The 13,926-nt window shown below is 56.2% G+C and overlaps 1 protein-coding gene across 2 annotated transcripts in view; it reads left to right on the top strand.

Annotated features, from left to right (window-relative positions):
* The first annotated feature begins 7 nt into the window (after positions 1–7).
* The window catches only part of LOC144233909 (tyrosine-protein phosphatase non-receptor type substrate 1-like), a 40,971-nt gene continuing 27,052 nt past the window's right edge, over positions 8–13,926 (top strand). Inside the window, exon 1 of one of the 2 annotated variants that reach the window (XM_077766990.1) lies at positions 8–156. In XM_077766990.1, the coding sequence (XP_077623116.1) occupies positions 78–156 (79 nt within the window). In that variant the 5' untranslated portion in view covers positions 8–77. The remainder of the gene's footprint in view (positions 157–13,926) is intronic. The other variant, XM_077766991.1, reaches the window with a different exon arrangement.

The following is a 13,926-nucleotide window of genomic DNA, read 5'->3' as shown; positions in this document are numbered from 1 at the left end:
CTTCCCCCGCTCCAGCCTGCGCCCGCCCGAGCGCGCACTCACGGCCGCTCTCCCTCCTCGCTCCGCAGCCGCGGCCCATGGAGCCCGCCCGCCCGGCCCCCGGCCGCCTCGGGCCGCTGCTCTGCCTGCTGCTCGCCACGTCCTGCGTCTGGACAGGTAAGCACCCTTGCCCCCCGCCGCTGCCGCCCGCGAACTGCGGGCCCAGGCCTGCCAGAGCGCCCCTGGAAGCCTCTGGGCTCATGTCCAGCGGTAGTCAGGGAAGATATATCTGTAAGCAGGGTTACAGATGCAGAAACTGAGGCCCAGAGAGGGCCAGCCACTTGCCCAAGGTCACACAGCCAGGGATAAAACCCACTCTCCCTGGACTCTGATTGTGCCTGCGTTGTGCTGGGCACTGGGACATAGCCAGATGAGTTGGTTCATCCAGCCCCTGCCCCATCTGATGGAGGAGGCAGGCCGTCAGCCGCTTTCAGAGCTAAGTGCTTCCCTGGCTTCTCTAGAAGCTCTTTCCCTGGACTTAGGCTTTCCACATGTTTGACTTCAGGGTCTGAGAGAAGGGGGTCGGGGTCGGAGGGGGAGGTGTCCCCCAGGTACTGCCTGGGATGGCACAGAAACAGGCTGTTGCAATTAGGGAAGAGTGAGCTCTCCCTCTGGTGCGCAGAGTAATTCAGTGTTGGTGTATGTATGAGAGAGAGAGAGGAAGGGAGGCCGCAGTAACTCTGGGGTGAGCCTCTGTGATCAACAGATCCTGATGTGAAAGCTGGTGGATTGTCCTTGTGTTTGCCAAAGCCTCTTGCTGTCCTATTACCCACCCCCTCCTCTCCCCCCCCCCACCTTCCTACTTCCTCCTGCCTTCCCCAGGCTTCCAGGCAGCTCCCTGCAGTTCAGGTGCTCTGCGGGGCTGTTACCTGTGGCTCTGAGCATGTCTTTTTGTTGGCCTACATCAAACACCTGGCTGTCTCCAGCAGGCGGGCTCTGAAGGCTATCGTGTGTGTTCGCCAAGGGGTGAGGTCACCATTCAGGAGTCCTGCTTCTTAAAGGGGTTTTGCAAAACCCTGGGTCTCCTGGGAGGGCACAGGGGGTGGAGTATCGGCCCTAAAGGAGTTGGGGTTGGGGAGAAGAATGGGGATCTTGTTTTTTGGCTCCTAGAAGCTGTGTTGTAGGGAGAGGGGTCTGCACCAGCCTCCTGGAGGAGGGANGCCTCAAGAGCCTGCGCCACCCCCCCCCCCCCCCCGCCTTTTGCATTTGCCTAGAGACTGGTAACCATCTGATAGCAGTGAGGAAGGGAGAACTAGAAAGAGTGGGTGGAGGGAGAAGTGGGGGTGGACAGCAGCTTCTCTCTGCCCTGCAGTTTCCCCAAAACCCCAGGAATCCACACAGGCATCCCCGCACCCCACCCCGGGTCTTCCCGTTACATTTGGGCCCTGGCTGGGTGGAAGGAAGCACGGATACATTTCATGTCTGTCTGGTGAGTGGCATCTCCGATCTGCTCCTTCCTGCCGGAGCCAGCCATTTACACCCTGCAGAAACCCTAGTTCCTGCCCCGCGTCCTTGCCTGGCCTGGCCTGGAAATGCCCAAGTGTCTCTCGCAAGTGCTTCATTTTCCTGAGATGGGAAACTGGGCCCAAGTGAATTTATAAATGTCTCTTCCAGACCCTTCTTCAACCGGGACCCTGTGGTTCCGTTTCTGGCAAATGACCGGTGACGCTGATTAACAAGTGCCTGCCTTTCGTGGGGCGCTGGCTGCCAACACCAGCACCCTTCTCATGAGCAGATCTCCCCTTTTTGCCTATAAAAACAATCTATAAAATGGTAAAGATTAGGCAATAAAACTTCCGTTCCAATCCATTCAGCATCAATAGCCTGAAAAAGTGGGAGCAGCCGAGGGGCCAAGATTAACTTTGAAATAAATAAATCTTAGGAGGTAAAAATACATTTCTTCTCTGAGGGCGCTGGGGAAGGGGTGGGGCGTAGCTGTCATCGCGGAAGCCTCCGTGCATTCTTCGCTCTGTGTCCTACGGGCTCCTGGTCACCCTCTGAGCCCTGGCATGGAGTCACCTGGTCTGCCTGAAGGATGGGGCCCCGGGCCCCTCCCTCGGCTTCTCCCAGCATGGAAATTATGACACAGCAGAAGAGAGGCAGGACAGAAGGGCAGGAAGGTAGGAAGAAGGCAGTTGTCCAATTTTCCAAGAAAATAGATTTGTTCGAGTGAGAAACTCAAATGTCAGGCATAGGAAGGCGGCGTTAGATTGAATGACTACTAGAGTCTTGGGCAGCACTGTCAGCCCGCGAGGTGTCACGTGATTTCTGGGGTTCCACATGATCACTGTTTGCAGGGGGCTGGTCATGTGAGTTATCTGGGTTGGGGAAGGCAGGAGAAGAAGTTTCTAAAGATTGCTTTTAGCGCAAGGGCTGCCAAAGGGAAATTCTAAAAAGATGCCAGTGAAGTCACCAACCTGTGTTCTTGGAGCCAACGTGAGGCTGTTTCCTGAAACAACCTCACGGAGGGAGATTTGCAGCCTGGGAACAGGGCAAGGGGCTCGGGGACAGCCAGGCAGCCTGACTTCACAGCAGCCCCTGGCCCAGAACCTTCAGGGTCCCTGCCTTGGGCCCCCCCCACAAGGTCACCGGACCTCCGAGCCCCCTCCCGGGGATACCTGGGTGAGCTCCCTCTCACTCCTCACTCTGGCCTGGAGAAGGCCAGGCCAGGCTGGGGTTCAGGTGTTGGGGGACAGCTGGGCCCTCTGGTGACTTTCTGGTTCCTTGGCAGAGGGGGACATCTTGGTGTCTCCCATGTACTTTCCTAAGCGGTGAAGTTAATCTCACTTCCTCTTTCAAAAGAAGAGAGGGGGCGGCAGGCACTGTGGCCCCAGTGGGCTCAGGCCGTTGGAAGTTTCTTCCAAGCCATGGTGTTCTCTGGGTACTTTCTGGCCATTAATGATTCCTTTACCGATTCCCTGGAGACCTCTGGTGTGACTCATTCCTGTACCCATCCTCACTCAGCACCTCTGAAGTCATGATTGGAGCCACGTGTTTGAGAGAAGGGAGGAGAACCCATGTTCTTTGAAAGTTAGCCGTGACCCAGACTGTGTGCTGAGTGCCTGTCTGCACTGTCTTACCCATCAGCAAAGCCAAGCCCAGGGTGGCTGCTGGCCCCATTTTGCAGATGAGGAAAATCGAGTCCCAAACTGGAGAAGTGACTTGTCCAAGGAGTAAGCGGTAGGGAGCTGGGAGTGTGAGTCTAGTCCTCTGGGCTGAGTCAGCCTATGAGGGGAGAAGTTGACCGACTCCATCAGGGTGGCTTAGTCCAGGCTGGAGGGAGGGAGAGGAGCCCCCACTCTGGGCTTCAGTGGAGGTCTGTGAAGGGTTCCTCATGGGCCAGGCGTCCTTAACTGAGTCACGGTCACTTCTCAGAAGGCATGCTGAGCATGGAAACACCCAGCGACAGGCCTTCGCAAGTGACAGCTCACGGGAGGGACACGGCTTGCACCAGAGCCCCCCATCTGGGTTGCTGCGCTCTGGAGCCCCCAAAGCTGGAGTCTTCCTCCTTACATTTTCCTGGTGCCCTTTGCGGCAGATGGAGAGGGGGTGTGTGAGAGGAAGGGAGTCTAAAACTGTTGTGTGCGGAGCCCACACACGCTCGCTCGCTGCTTTCAATGGCTCCGTGCGACAGGTTATTTTCTTATTTGTAGAGCCTTGGACTGATGGAAGGTTCTCCCCCACCCCCTCCGTCTTTTTCAAATGTGCTCAGATTTTGGGCCTGTCAACACAACGCAGATCATGTCACTCCCCGCCTTAAAACTGTTGAGTGGGTCCAAGTTTTCTCCAAAGAAAAAAAATGTTTGAAAGGAAAGAAGTGTGTGACAGTGCTGGGCTCCCTCCCTGGCGGGCCTGATTTCTCAGCCACATGTTTTCCAAAGCGCTGACCCCAGAGCCTGCATGGGAGTCACGCTCCGTCCCCGCAGACCGCAGCTTTCCTGGCCACCCAAGCACGTTAGCACCTAAGACCTGAGGAGCTGTAGATTCCCAAGTTGGACCCTGTTTACTCCAGCGTTCCCCAAACGTATGAACACGAGGCGGTTGGCTTGTGTACCGCTCGTTAACATGCGGCCGCACCCAGTTCGGGGAAATGCTTTCCTACACATCCATGCCCTCAGCTAAACTCACTCATCTCCGCGCCTTTGCTTACGCTGTTCCCGCCATCAGAGATGCCCTTCCCTGTACCTCCTGATCTTCCTATGTCCAAATCCGATTCCTCCCTCAGTCTGTGCTGGCCTCATGATCCAAGGGAGCTCCTCCTTCTCTGAACCTCAACTCCCTCACCACCCCCCACCACCCCAGATTCTATCTGTCCCTAATGGAGGCTACTTGTTGCTGTCTCCTTGTTTTAGCGCCTCCTGCATACGGGGGTTAACACTTGCATGGCATGGCGGTTCTGCGTCGGTAGCAAGCAGAGGCTGGTGCTCAGTCGCGGGCTTGGAGCCAGAGCCCTGGGTGTGAATCCCAGCTCCACCGCATCCTGGGCGATTTACTGCCGTCTATGGCTCCGTTCCCGCATCCGTAAAACAGAAATGATGTCCTCAGCTCTGTCTCAAGGGTTAAGTCAGTCCGTGCACGGCTAATGCTTGAAGCTGTGCGTGGCGTGTAGGGAGCGCTCAGCGTATGGGAGCCAGCCTCGTGGCCATCATGGTTGTGTTCTGCGTGGATTTCCTCACCTACAAAAGCGGGACCAACTTTTGCAAAGTACCTAGCTTCTTGCACACGGTGGGTACAGAAAACAAAAGCTTTCACGGGGGGTGAATGCCGTTCAGTCTGGGGTTGGCTTTTTTTTTTTTTTTTTCCTGCAGCTTTTGTGCCGTTGGGGAAATGGACAACTTGAGCAGAAACCCAGGCGAGTGTGATTTAATTGTCTGTTTCTGGGATTGAGGCTGTGTGGCCGCAGGCTGCCTCTAGGTGTCTCTGTCTGGATCCACAGGTTTGGAATTGTGCATTTCCAGATCCCGACAGCCACGGGAAGCCTGGGGAAGTGGTTAGTGGCCTCACTGAGCGCCTCGCTCTGCGGCGCAGAGTGAGCAGGACTTGTGGGCTCACACAGCAGATCCACCGCCAGGCCTGGGTGGGACGCCAAGCGCCCTGTGATCCAGGCCAAGGCTTTTTAAAAACTGGGCTGTGCTGGAAGTTTCCATCGTTAAAGCCAGAAATCTGACAGGATCCCGAATTCCGTGGAAAAATACTAAAGTAATAATAATGGGAGCCATTGTTTTGCAGCTGCTTGCTGGGCTCAGCACTTGGCGTGTGTGATCCCAGCGGTACTGACAGTTAACTCGGGAAGTGTGTGCAGTTATCCGCGCCATTCGACCCAGGGGGAAGTGGGGCTCAGAGAGGTCGAGCAACTTGCCCAAGACCACACAGTAAGTGGCAGAGTCGGGATGACACCCCAGAGCGGCCTGCCCCCAGAGCCCTACTGCTAGGTAGATGTCACTCAGCCTTGTTGGACAGGCAGGGAAACTGAGGCCCAGGGGCAGTGGCACCCAGCCCGCTTGGTGCCCCTCTCCTATTTCTCTCAATCAGAGTATTACCCCAGGAGGCCGAGGTGGTGCGTGTTCCCAAGATGAGTTTCCGTCCCACAGTGGAGACGGAAGCATCTATTTTCCCAGCTGACACCGCTTTCCTGTTAACGTGGGCATTGCTGGGCCAGGTCTACTGACGGAGCCGTCGGCAGGAAGGGTTTTCCTGGCTGGCCAGGTGCCTCTCCAGGCCCTCAGTCCAGAGAGATGCAGAACAGCCGAGGTGGAAGTCAGACTCGATACAGATCAGCTCTTTGTTTCTGTGAGATTTCCTGGCACGTCCATTTGGGGGCGCAGGGTGTTAGATGGCCGCAGATTGGTGCCAGGAGCCATCAGAGGGGATCCGAGGGAGACCGGAGCCAGGAGTGAGCAGTGAGCCTCAGGCCGGAGGGCTGGCCAGCGCAGTGGGTGCCGATGCCAGGCCCGACTCGGTTGCCACCACTCTCGAGAGCTGATGCATCCTGCAGAAATGGAAGCCCACGGTGGAAGGAAATAGTGTGCTGTGTGCTAGGGCTCAGCTGAGCCTCGAGTCCTTAGCTTTTTAACTTGGGAAATTTCAAACATACCCAAAATGGGAAGGAGGGATGCCTCCTGGCTTCAACACTGATCTGTCATTCCTGTCTCACCTGCGCCTCACTTACTGGGGGTGGGAGACCAGGCGGAGTTTTAGAGGACAAATGCTAGCCATCAGGTATCATTTCAGCCATTACTCCTTTGATGCACATCTCTTGACGTGCTCCGCTGTCTAATGTTCATGGCATGCCAAAAGGCGGGGGGTCCTTCATCCGCATTTTACAGATAAGAAAACTGAGGCTCCCCAAAGCCAAGTTGGGCTCCTCCCACGCCTACATAGCCAGTGAGAGTTAAAGCCGGATCCTGGCTTCGGTTTACTCTTAACCACTTTGCTATACTTGTTACAATCCTTTTAATTATAAACATACACTCAACAAATAATTTTGAGCATCTACTATGTGCCACGGTCGCTCGAGTTGCTGGGGATACGACCGTGGATAGACAAAACACCTGTTCTCATGGAGCTGATGTCCCTGTGAGGAAGAAAAACAGACCCAAGTCAATATTGCATGGGTAGAGACAGGCGTTATAAAGAATGTAAAGTAGGGCAAGGGAACGGAAAATCGAGTAGGGACAGAAGGAAGGCCTCTCTGAGGAGCAGAGGTCCGAATAAAACTAAGGGAGCAGCCGTGGGAATATCAGGAGAGTGAGCTGCACAGAAGGAATAGCAAGTGCAAAGGCCCTGAGGTTGGAATGAGTTTCCTGTGTTCCAGGAATAGCAAGGAGTCCAGTGAGGCTGGAGCAAAGGGAGACAGGCAGTGTGGCAACTGGGAGAGGTCAGGGCCAGACCAAATGGGATCTGGTTCATTGACCACCTTGACATTGAACGTGTCAGGCCATGTGATAGGATCATTACTCTATGCATCACCTCATTGAGTTCTCACTATGGTTCTGTGAGATGGGAACTATTATTATACCTAAGGAACAAATGAAGAAATTGAGATGCAGAGAGGTGCAGTGACTTCCCCAAGGTCACACAGCTTGTAAGTGCAGAGCTAGGACTTGAGGCCAGGCCCTCAGTGCTTACCTGCTTCCGCTCCTGCCCCCACCAGTCTTGTCGCCCAGAGCAGCTAGGTGAATCAAATGCCCTTTGTCCCTGCTCCGAACTTTGAATAAAATCAAACCCTTACCATGATCCACGGGGCATCGCATTTTCCGGGCCACGTCTGTCTTGTGACCTCATCTCATGTCACACTCTCCTTTTTCTGTGGGCTTCAGCCACAGCAGCCTGCTTTCCTGCCCCAGGACCTTTGTACATGCATCTCTCTCCTACGGGGATACCTTCCCTTGTTTTGCTTCCTTCAGGTTTCAGCTATAATCTTGCCTCCTCAGAGATGCCTTTCCCAACCACCCCATTCTAAAAGCAGTTCCCCCCTTCTTAATCTCTATCATGGCAACAAATTTGTTTCCAGGCCCTCCTAGCCATTTCTGTATGCGTGTCACTATTTCAGCCATGTCTCCCCCCACTAGAGTGTAAGCTACATGAGAGTAGAGACTGTGTCTGCCTTACTCACTGCTGGGCCCCTGGGACCTTAGCACAGGGGCTGGCCGTGGGAGGCGGGTTAATACATATGGCTGAATGAAGAAGCAGGTGGATACTAAGATCCCTATTTTTGGGAGAAGGCTCAGAGCCCTGAGGTCACACAGGCCGTCACCCTGGCCTGGAAGCGGAGTTGTGCCCTCACCACCACACAGTCCCGCTTCTACGTCTGCTCCACAACTGCGCCACAAATCCCCGCCCGTCTTGCCGTCCTAGGGACCCCTAAAACATCAAGAAGCTCGCCCTCTGCCAGCTGGGGTGGGGGGAGGCAGCCAAGAGACCCCAGAGGTGGTACTTACGATTCTGGCTTTCCAGAACTGCTTGCCCTGGCGTTGACGCTGTGATGCAAGAGCTGGCAAACCAGGAAGCGTGATGCAGTTAGTGTCTCCTGTTTCGCGGCCGGGTGTCATTCGGAGCGCCCAGCCTGGGGTCAGCATCTCCCAAAGAGCCATTCATTGCGTGAAGCCGCCTGGGTCAAGGGTGAGGATGCAGGTGGGAGTCGGAGTGCGCGGCAGCCCCAGGACTTGGCCAAACAGCCGTACCTCCCTGAGCTTCAGTCTTGTCACCTGTGAAATGGGAGCAGTGACAGCCCTGTCTTGCTGGGTTCCTGTGGAGGTTTGGTGGAGCCTTGAGTGCTCCTGGTCATGTCGGTGCTTGAAGCTTTCCAGCCATTGTTACCATTACCATTCCTGCTGCACGGACAGCCACCAGTCCTGGCATGGTTTGGGGCCGGAAAGAGCCAGTGGTGCCTCCGCCCGTCCTGTACCAGCAGGATGACTTGAGACCCACTACGCTGCCCCCGTCAGCCTCAGTTTCTCCTTCTGGGGAGTGGAGGCTCACCTCGGCTGGTCTCCTGCAGGCTCCTGCGAGCCCAGATGCCCCTCTTGCCCTTCGCCTTGATGATGTCCTCGGGCCCCTCTCTAGCAGGACGGGCGGTAGAATGGGCGCCCGCTCCAGGGCACCTGCCTGAGTTTGAATCCAACACATGGCACTTACTCTGTAAGCAGGTGTTCTGAGCCTCAGTTTCTCCACCTGCAAAATGGAAACTCTGCCGCTGGTCCCTCTCGCCTGGGGACTGTCGAGGGTTAAGGGAAGCAAGAGCTGCGGAAAGTGCTTTGTGAGCTGCAAAGAGCGCTATAAAAGGCATCAGTGAATAGTGTCAGCGTGGGGAAAAACCTCATCCAGGGACTGTCTGCTGTCGGCAGCAGAGTGTGCCGAAACCTTGGCAAATGCCGTTTAATAAATGCGTGTCGCTTTTAAGGGGGCCTTTATCTCGGCTGGGGAAATGTGTGCACGTCCTTGGCAGCCTGAGACTCCAGAAGCCTGAGCTGGAGGGGACCCTGTCGTGGCTGGGAGAAGCGATCGATTGAACACAAGCTCCGGGAGCAGATGTCTGAGCCCTGCCTCTGCCCCTTCTCTGCCTCGCAGGGTTCTGGCTTCCTCACCTGGAGGAAGGGGGGGGGGCGGGGTGGGACAACAGCCTCACCGGGCTGTCCTGACAATTTAGGGAGGGCTTCCCATTGTCTGACCTCACACACACATTGTACCCGTGGGGGCACGGCCAGGTGGTGCCCGGAACATGCCCAGGGGCCATGGTTGGAAGGATGCCCCCTGGGTTCTCGGCCTTTCCAGGCCCCACCTTTGGGCCTCGGTTTCTCCCTCTGCCAAATGGGAAGGTCCTTGGGTCATCGAGGCACCAAGTATAGCGGATGGCAGGGCTGTGGCCCCTCTGTGCTCTCGCAGCCTCACCTGGTCCACCCAAGCCGGGTAAATACAAAGGGTGTTTAGAGCACGTATATTGATAATTCTTTCCCTGCTGCTTTGCAAACAGGGCGACACTGCAAGCCTATTGCTTTGTCACCTGCCCGTCCCTTCTACACCCAGCAAACACTCCCTGAGACCTTCGGCCCTCCCCTCCCCCAGGCCCTCTAGTCAGCAGTAGGCCCAGCCTGCTCACAGGTGCAGCAGGGAGTAGTGCCATGCATGTGCCGAGGCAGAGATGATTCTGGGCTGGAGAGAATCCTTTGCTTCTCAGGCTTAAAGCTGTGGTCACCCACCATCCCCTCCATCCTAAAAGATCGGCTGCCCAGTAATAGCTGCCCAACGTGGAGTGCCTTCTGCCTGCCAGGCACAGTGCTGAGCTCTTCGCACGTTAGCCTGTTTCATCCTACAGCAACCCTAGTGTTATTATTATCATCATCATCATCATCCGCCTTCTGCAGATGGGAAACCACAGGTCAAGAGGGGTTAAGACATTTCTTGGGGTCTCGTATGTGGCTGAGTTAGAATCTAAGCCAGAACAGGCATTCAGCAAACACCAGGCACTGGCATAAACCTGGAAGATACAGCAGGGACCAAGAATAAGTCTCTGCTCTCAAAGAGCTGATAAAGAAGTCTAGGGTAGGGTGATGGCACTAATGAAATTGACAGATACCTATGTAATGCATCCAGTGGTGGGTGATATGTAGGAATATAAAACAGACCAAGGGACACTGAAGGGGGTAGTATTTCATATGGAGTGGCCAGGGAAGGCCTCTCAGGTAAGCCTGAAGGAGGTAAAGGAGTCAGAGTGTAGGTACCTAAGGGATGAGAGTACCGGGCAGAGGCAATGGCAAGTGCAAAGGCCCTGAGGTGAGCCTGGCATGACTGAGAGCCAGCGGTAGGCCCCTGGCGGCCACCAGAAGGATTCTGTGAAGGCTGCCGGAGGATTTTGAACAAAGGAGGGATGTTAGCTGGCTTAGGTTGTAAAGGTTCCTCTGGCTGCAAGGGGAGCGTGTATTATAGCAATACAACTAAGGAGGCCAGTTTGCAACCAGGTAAGGGAAGGTGGTGCAGGAAAGTGGCCCTAAGGGAACCGAGTCTGGCTGGATCTCGGCAGGAGGGCTGGCGGGGTGGGCTNGGCTGGTAGTTGTGCTGCAAGGATGTGGCGGGGAGGGATTCAGTTCTCAGTCCAGTACTTCCAACCACTACCATCTGACCTTGGGGAGAGAGACAGTGGTACCCCGTTGTTTACAGGGGAGAAGGCGGAGGCTTAGGGAAGAGGGACTTTGCCAAGTCATCCCTCCAGGGGCGAGACATACGGGTCTTCTGGCCCCAGAGCCCAAGCTTTAGATTGTTGGCATCCCGCGAGTTTCCCTGCTCCGTGGGGGGAGGAGGGGCTGCCAAGGTCTAGACTCTCCCTGGGGCTAGGGATGTGGCTCAGTACCCAGTGCTCAGAGTTGCCTGGAGTGGGGGTGGAGGGGAGAGCACCCCCATTTTATTTACAAGGCCATGTGCACCCCATGTGTGGCAGCTCCAGTGGGGCTGGTACGGTCCCCCGTGGCATGGGGGCGGTCTGCCAGATGGCTTCGCCCAGCGGTGCCAGTAGATTGCACCGGTAATGGTCTTGCTGTTCAGATGATGACTGAAGCCATCCTTTTTTTTTTTTTAATGTTTTATTTATTTTTGAGATAGAGATAGAGACAGTGTGAGCAGGGGAGGGTCAGAGAGAGAGGGAGACACAGAATCTGAAGCAGGCTCCAGGCTCTGAGCTGGCTGTCAGTACAGAGCCCGATGCGGGGTTCGAACCCATGAACCGCGAGATCATGATCTGAGCCGAAGTTGGACGCTCAACTGACTGAGCCACCCAGGCGCCGCTTAAGCCATCCTTTAAGGTGCCAGGTTAGCCCAGTCCAGGCTAGACCAGTCCCGGCTTGCGCATGGCCGACGAGCACAACCCGCCAACTCTGCCGTGGTCCCCTTTCCCCTCCTCTGCGCCTTTGCTCCTGCGGATCCCCTTTCTGGAAGGCTTTCCCTTCTCCCCGGCCTCCGTCAGCCTTCACCACCCAGCTCAGGAGCCTCCGCCTCCTGCGGGCCTTCCCACATCCCACCCCTCTCCCAAGACCCCATCCCCAAAACCCTTTTCCACCCGATTCTCTGCGGGTGGTCATGGCCCGTGTCCAGGACTCTGCCCCACACGGACGGGGCCCCATCTTCCTCAGCTTTGTGTCCCGCAGCTTCTAGGACTGGGCCTGGCAGCTGAGTGCGGTTCGAGAGGGCACAGGTGAGTCGAGCCCTGAGCTCCCCTCTCTAACGGCAGGGCCCACAGCCGTCCCCCCAAGGCCCCTGTGGGTCAGCCCCTTCCCCTGGGGGGCTGTCGGCTCCCTGCCCCGGGGCACGAGTTCGGGGCTGGCCTCTTCACCACCTCGGGCCAGTGCAGAGTCAGCAGGTGCTCAGTACAGGTGCGAGTGCCCGGTCAAGGGCAGCGCCCTGGGCCGCCAGCAGCTGATGGCAGATGTGAGGGGAGCGGCCCTCCTGCCCTGTCTCTGGCACCTGCACACAGGGCCGTGGACACACGTGTCAGGCGGACAGCAGTCCCCACGCACACTGTCGTCCCTGCTTCCAGCACTCTGCCTCTGCACATGCTCACGTTCACACTCGTGTGTGCACTGCTCCCGCCACCTTCATGCCCCCCCCACTCTCTCGAGGGTGCACATACACAAGCACATGCCCATGTACACACCCCAGTCCTGTGGCCCCCGCCTGCACGCACATCCCCACGCACCCCTCCCCGACACCTGTGCCCCCCGCCTGCACGCACATCCCCACGCACCCCTCCCCGACACCTGTGCCCCCAGCCTGCACGCACATCCACACCCACCCCTCCCCGACATCTGGTCACACGCACCGGGGCCACCTGCGATTCAGATATGCTCCCGCACACAGGTCACAACCCCCAATCCCGTTTCTCACACTCCTGAGCAGCACTGCGGCACTCTCCTACACACATGCATCGTCCCCTGCACAGGCTTGCCATGTGCATGCCCCCGTGGGCCCACGCACGCGTGTGAGTATGAGTGCTTTTGCTGTGCACATAAGTGCACACCCCATATCAGCTTGGTCACTCCTGCGTGCACACTCTCACACATCCCGTAAATCATAACCCAGAAGATACCCAGAGGCAGCACCCGGCAAGGTGTGTGTGTGGCATCACAAACCCGCAGCCGCCCCAGAGCCGGCCGGTGACAATCACGGTCAGGGAAGGGCTCGCTACCCCGATGTTACTTGGGCCTTAGCGGGGTACTTAGCCAGAGCTCCGGCCGTAGCCTCCCAGGCCCCTGGGCCCCTTGAGTTTGTGGAAACCCGCTTCCAGGGGATGCACCAGTCCCCGCATTAGCAGCAGGGAGCACCCATCCGGGCAAAGCCTGTCCCTGGGCGAGGTGCCTCCCAGCCCGGGTGTCTACCTGACGACATAGGCTGCCTGTGGAATCACACCCAGGGATCTGTGTCTCCCTCCCTGCCTCCCTCCGGCAAGTTTCAGTTCTACGTGGACTTGTTTCTTCCATTAGAAGGCATCCATTCTTATTTTTTCACTTCCGGTGAACTTTGTTTCCATCTTTTCTGAATCTCCAAAGCCACANTCTGAGCTAGCTGTCAGCACAGAGCCTGATGTGGGGCTCGAACCCACGAACCGTGAGATCATGACCTGAGCTGAAGTCGGACGCTTAACCGACTGAGCCACCCAGGCGCCCCTGGCTTATCTCTTTAAAGTGTGTCTTCTCCACTTGTGTGCGGACTCCGTGAGCCCAGAGACTTTGCACAGCCCTTAGCTCAGGGCCTGGTACACAGTAGGCTCCGGTCATTCATCACTGGCCAGCGCTGTGCTGTGAGCCCCCCACGCCCTGTGGGCACCGAGTCCCTCCCGTAACAAACACACGGGGCCGCTAGTACCCACTGTGCAGACTGCTCCTGTTAGAAAACTTACAGGTTTTATTTCATTACTTTATTTTTTTTTCCAAAAGAAGTAAATGTTCACTGAAGAAACAGATTTCAATATATTGTCAACTAGAAAGTGAAAAGGAAAATATGCCAACCCCTGGCCTCATTTCCCAGACGTAAGTCATTTTCCTCAGCATCATGGAGTTTCACCTTGTGGACCCTTTTCTCTGGACATTCCGTTGGTCAGTCACTATCAGCAGAGTTTTTTTTAAAATGTTTATTTATTTATTTTGAGAGAGAGAGAGAGCATGACCAGGGGAGGAGCAGAGAGAGAGAGAGGGAGAGAGAGAAAGAATCCCAAGCAGGCATTGTGCTACCAGCGCAGAGCCGGACACAGGGCTCGAGCCCACAAGCTGTGAGATCACGATCTGAGCTGAAATCAAGAGTCGGACGCTTAACCGACTCAGCCACCCAGGCGCCCCTCTGCAGATATTAACCGAGCATCTAGTCTGTGCTAAGTGCTATATCAAGAGCTGGGGGTGAATAGTA

The sequence above is a fragment of the Crocuta crocuta genome, unplaced genomic scaffold (assembly GCF_008692635.1).
Source record: "Crocuta crocuta isolate KB4526 unplaced genomic scaffold, BGI_CrCroc_1.0 scaffold15, whole genome shotgun sequence".
NCBI lineage: Eukaryota > Metazoa > Chordata > Mammalia > Carnivora > Hyaenidae > Crocuta > Crocuta crocuta.
This window is presented reverse-complemented; position numbering and strand designations above follow the sequence as displayed.